This window comes from Corylus avellana, chromosome 4 (genome assembly GCF_965113065.1).
Source record: "Corylus avellana chromosome 4, dhCorAvel1.hap1.2, whole genome shotgun sequence".
Lineage (NCBI taxonomy): Eukaryota > Viridiplantae > Streptophyta > Magnoliopsida > Fagales > Betulaceae > Corylus > Corylus avellana.
In genome coordinates, this window is record NC_142493.1 from 548,311 (window position 1) to 553,590 (window position 5,280).

Sequence of the window (5,280 nt, forward strand, 5' to 3'; positions counted from 1 at the left end):
CTTTTACCCAACAAATATACAAACAATAAACCTTTGGCTTGACAAGATATAGGCGTGCTTTATATATATATATATATATAAAACTAAGATTCATTCTGTCAAACCTATAATAAGTGATTATATTAAAAAAAAAAAAAATTGTAGTTGATACGTACTCATTATGCTAAACATCACTGTTGGATTAGAAAGTGGAACTATTCTCAGGTCTCAATTGTTACTCCTCTCTCTCTCTCTCTCCAGACCCTTCATGTGATGGGTGTGAATGAATTGGAATGGCATTGTCCATTGTATTCTAAGGGGACATCATTGTCATATTGAGTAATCCTTTCTGATGATACAACACCACAAGGAAATTAATGCAGATAAGAAAAGGGTATATTTATCTATGGCAAATAATTGATGGCCTCTTGTTAAAGAATTGGTTTGTATTCCCTCAACAGTAATTCTGGCTCTTGAAGGAAGAATCCACTGATTAATAAAGCTTTCTATTTCTGCCAAAGACCTACTTAATTATCACTCTTGCCCCCTTTGACCATGCTTCAAAACTACTGCTGTGTTCATAAGATTTCCCATATTTTATGTTCAAAAGAATCAAAACTAATCATTTCACATGAGTAGCATGACATCCTTTTAACTTCGACTCAAGGATACAAAGGGTGGCATGACTGCATTAATTGCAGTACTACTGTTTTATTGTTCTTTAATTAATCTAGTCAAAGTAACCAATTTTACAAACTAACAAGATAAATGCTACACATTAGTTTTATCACTCTTATTCCCACTTCTATACTTTTAACTACACATTTTTAAAGTAATAGTAAAAATCACCATAGAATTTAGATGAATTATTATTAAATTTTGGATTTAATAGTGATTTTTAATGCCATATTTGAAATTGTGCACTTCTAAGTATGAGAGTGTGTGGGAGCAATTTCTCAACCAAGAAAGTGTATTAGAAAGAAAATCTTGCTATGAAGCATTGCATCAAATAACAGATTCAATTATTAGCAAATCTACACATGCAACCCCTCCCCCAACACGCATGCACAAACCCACAGAACTATGGTATGAGAGAGTCATGTAATTATAGGAAAATATGTCCATCCAAAAGCTTTTGAGTAATGCTATTAGTATATTAATGTTATTTGACTGTCATATAATTGAGTTAATGTGACTAAAAAAATTAATTTTTAATTAATATAAACATATAAAAAATAAAAAATGATTTTTACTGTCACATTATCTTATTGTTTAGTATTAGTTTAAAAATATATTAAATAGCACCTTTTAAAACTTTTTGAATGCTCCAAGTCCAACTTAAAGAAAGCTAGGCCATTTTGCTAATTTCTTTTAAAGAATATTTCTTTTCATAATTCTCTCTCTCTCTCTCTTCTTCCTTTGTCATCTCCACTCTCTGACACACTGCTCTCCATATGGAGTAAACTTGATGCCTGATAGTGCAAGCAAAGCAAGCACCCCACCTTTTCTGCTCTCCCTAAACTCACTGTGTTTTCCTCTTTGTCTGTTAAAAAAACCTGCTTTCTTTTCTTTCTATCCTCTCTCTTTTTTGCCTCCTCACTATTTCTATAAGCCCTTGTTTAGTGCTTCGCTAGCAAAACCCACCTCAAAAAAAACTCAGCCCTTTCTCTCCCTCTCTCTCTCTCTCTCTCACACACACACACACTTGCTTAGTCTTATAATCCAAATCCTCCTCACTCTGCTAGCTAAGTCTACCTTCTAAGCCAAAACTTGTATTCTATCTTAGAACCTCATCGCCTTATAGTATGGAAGGTGCTTAAAGCTCAAGATTTGGACACAAGAGAAATTGATATAGGTATGCCATTTTCTTTCTCCCTTCTTTCCGTTTCCATTACGAGTCGAAAGAAGAACAAACAAGGCTTACTTGATCAGTCGTCTCCCTTTCTCCATCATTTTCTTTCTCATCAGAGATTGTTTGACCCCCTTTCTCATTCTCTCTCTCTCCCTCTCTCACTTTCGAGAAATAGAGATTGAAATGTTGGGAGTTGGTAATTTATTTGCTTAAATTAGTCTCTCATCGATGCTAGCTCCTGGCCACAGTGCCATTGAATTTGTTTGTTTGTTTGTTTTCTTTCTTCTTTTTTCCTTCTAAGTTGACCTCTTGAGAGAAAATAGATGGATACCCAAACCCTTTTCTTGCTTTGTTCTCCTGATCATTAACCTTGTGATATCTCTCTTTGAGCCCAGCAGATCCCCTGTCATTTCAACACCTTCTCTCTCTCTCTCTCTCTCTCTCAAAGCAACTGCAATTTAGTCCCCATCTTTTGTGTCTGCGAGAATAGTAAGGGTTTCTAGTTTGTGTTGGTTGTAAAAGAGTGGACAATTGTCAAGAAAGGTCCCAGGAGTACAAGAAAGCAACCACTTTTAATATTTAATGATTTAGGCCTCCAAATTATATCCTCCTGTCTTCTTGTTGTTTCTCTTCCTGTCACCATACAAACAACAAGACACAAAACTAATATAATAGCCAGAGAAGCAGCTAGCAGAGAGAAAACAAGCTAGGGATGGAACTTTCAAGTCAAGAAGGAGAAATCCCAATCCCAATCCCAATTCCAATGCCAATAAACAGTACATATGGTGGGGGGCATGGGCACTTGATCCATCATGATCCTGCACCCCACAATCACATCATCCCTTCATCAGCAACCCAAATCCCCTCCAATGGCCTAGAAGAAAATATTGTGCCCTACAAGAAAGTGGTGAGGTATAGAGAATGCCTCAAGAACCATGCAGCAGCAATGGGAGGGAATGCCACTGATGGCTGTGGTGAATTCATGCCCAATGGTGAAGAAGGTACAATAGAAGCACTCAATTGCTCTGCCTGCAATTGTCACAGAAACTTCCACAGAAAAGAAGTTGAAGGTGAGCCCTCTAATTCATGTGACTGCCATCATACCCCACATCTCAACAGGGTTGCCAGGAAATTCATGCTTGCCCATCACAAAAATTTACTTACTACCCCAGAGGCCTTGGGGTACCCTACAGCTACAGGTACATTTATATCTTCAAGACCAGCAGCACCCCACCAAATTATAATGCCCTATAACATGGGCTCCATCCCTTCTGAGTCTGATGAGCAGGAAGATGGTGGGGGTGCAGGAATGCCCACCAGGCATCCTCCACAGCTTATGAAGAAAAGGTTCAGGACCAAGTTCACTCCAGAACAGAAGGAGAAAATGCTCAACTTTGCAGAGAAAGTTGGGTGGAAAATCCAGAAGCAGGAAGAGGCTGTGGTGCAACAGTTCTGCCAAGAGATTGGAGTCAAGAGAAGAGTCCTCAAGGTTTGGATGCACAACAACAAGCACAATCTAGCCAAAAAAAATCACTCCACGGATTTAAGTTAACCATTTTTTTAGTTTGCATGTGCTTTAACTCCACATCTCAGCTGAATATGTTTTCTTTTATTTTCTCTACACCCAGCTATCTTTTTAATCATTTTTCTTCTCTTTGAGTAAGTTACTTGAGTTCTCTCACTGTTTGTAATAATAGTGGTTATATATGATATGTAATGTAGCTTAGGCAAATTGGGTTTGGTAGTGTTTGAGTTGTGGTTCATGTTCATGTTCTTGTTCAATGTTCAGTGCAGGATTGAGTTGAGTTTTTCAGACTGAGATACGCCAATGTATTATTAATCTTTAATTTTAGGAGGAGGAGAGCTTCTTAATTAACTAATATTCTTCCTGTTATCTTATAGTTTTTAATATAATATTAACTTTTGTATTAAATATTGTTATACGTCAGACTGTGAAAACCAAAAGGCTGAGACTGCATTTGTTTCAACCTAAAATGATTTTGATGGGAAATTTTTTACTTGAAAGTACTTTTATATATATATTTTAATTTTAATTCTCAAAATCCCACCAAAACTCATAGATAGCCAGGGGGTCATTTAAGATAGGGTAGAAATGCTTGGTCTGAATTAGAATTTTGAGGAGTAAGCCATTTTTCCCTAGTGTTAAGCAATTTGTAGTATATTTTCTTTCATTTGAAAAATGATATTTGACATTTGCTTCTTCTAAACAAAGAAAATAAAGAATAATTAATGTGGCCCATTAAAAGGGAAAAAAAACCAACAAAAATATTAAAATGAATTACCCAGAAAATTAATTTATAAATTTACCAACTATCAATTTATAAGAAAACTTATAGTACTAAAAGCTCAAATTAAATAATCCTTTGTACAATTGTGCCCATATATAGCATTTTACTCTTTCCCTAACCAAACCATGCCTTATATTTTGTCCTCTAATATAAAACTTTGGATTCTATTCGTAGTTTGTGCACTTGTCTCTCTCGTGGGAGGAGGGACCTCTATTATGACTGGTGACTACCGCAAAGAGCAACTCATTTATTATATTTATGTCTATAGCTTCTTTAATTTGGGTTATTTCTCTGGGTACGTATGTCAGAGATATATATCTTCTTCATTTCATTTGAAATTGTAAACAGTTATTTTATAATTGTTATATCCTCTTCATATCATCTTCCCCTAATTGGTAAGAATTGAAAAAACCTAATTATCAAAATTAAAAATTTTAAAATTAAATTAAAATCGCAAGAAAAACATATACTAAATTTGATTTCTCTCTAATATTTAACACCCACCTATATATCCCCTTAATTCCCTAAAGAAAAAGGGAAAACAAGTAAAAAAAAAAAAAAAAAAGAAAAAGGAAAGGTCACTTTAGAGTTTTGAGTTTGGAATTTGAATGCACGTTCTTTTATGCAAGAAGTTTGTTTTGGTCGGAAGCAAAAGCAACGAAAAAAAGTCTACATGCAAAAGTCAGTACTCCGAGCAGCCTGCCCATTCATTTAAAGGCTAAAGGCTAAAGCAATTAAAACAGTCAAAGTATTTAATTAAAATTTAAAATATGATAAACTCAGGCAAAATGTGGATATTAGTCATTAATCTCAACAGTAGTCCCCACCCCAGAAATAAATAATATTCGATTATTGTATTTTAGAGAAATAAAATTATTTAAAAAATTAAAATAATAATTTTACCCCTCTATAAAACATTAACTGGACACAGTTTAATACATGTGATTAAAGCATGAAGCTTCAGCATTTCTTCACATGCATTCTTGTGCCTCCAATTAAAACACATCAAACTAATCAACTATTAACAGATCTATTTATTTTATTTTATTTTATATGTTTATAGTAGTCCCTTCAGTTATAACATGTTTACTACAATTTTTCTTTTGTTCTACTTTCTTGTGGTAGATTGAACTTAAGACA

General features: G+C 34.5%; 1 protein-coding gene across 1 annotated transcript; it reads left to right on the plus strand.

Annotated features, from left to right (window-relative positions):
• The first annotated feature begins 1,432 nt into the window (after nucleotides 1–1,432).
• LOC132177565 (zinc-finger homeodomain protein 4) lies at nucleotides 1,433–3,756 on the plus strand. The gene has a single exon (XM_059589938.2). The coding sequence runs from the start codon at nucleotides 2,544–2,546 to the stop codon at nucleotides 3,381–3,383; it is 840 nt and encodes a 279-aa protein (XP_059445921.1). The 5' UTR covers nucleotides 1,433–2,543; the 3' UTR covers nucleotides 3,384–3,756.
• Nucleotides 3,757–5,280: the final 1,524 nt, after the last annotated feature.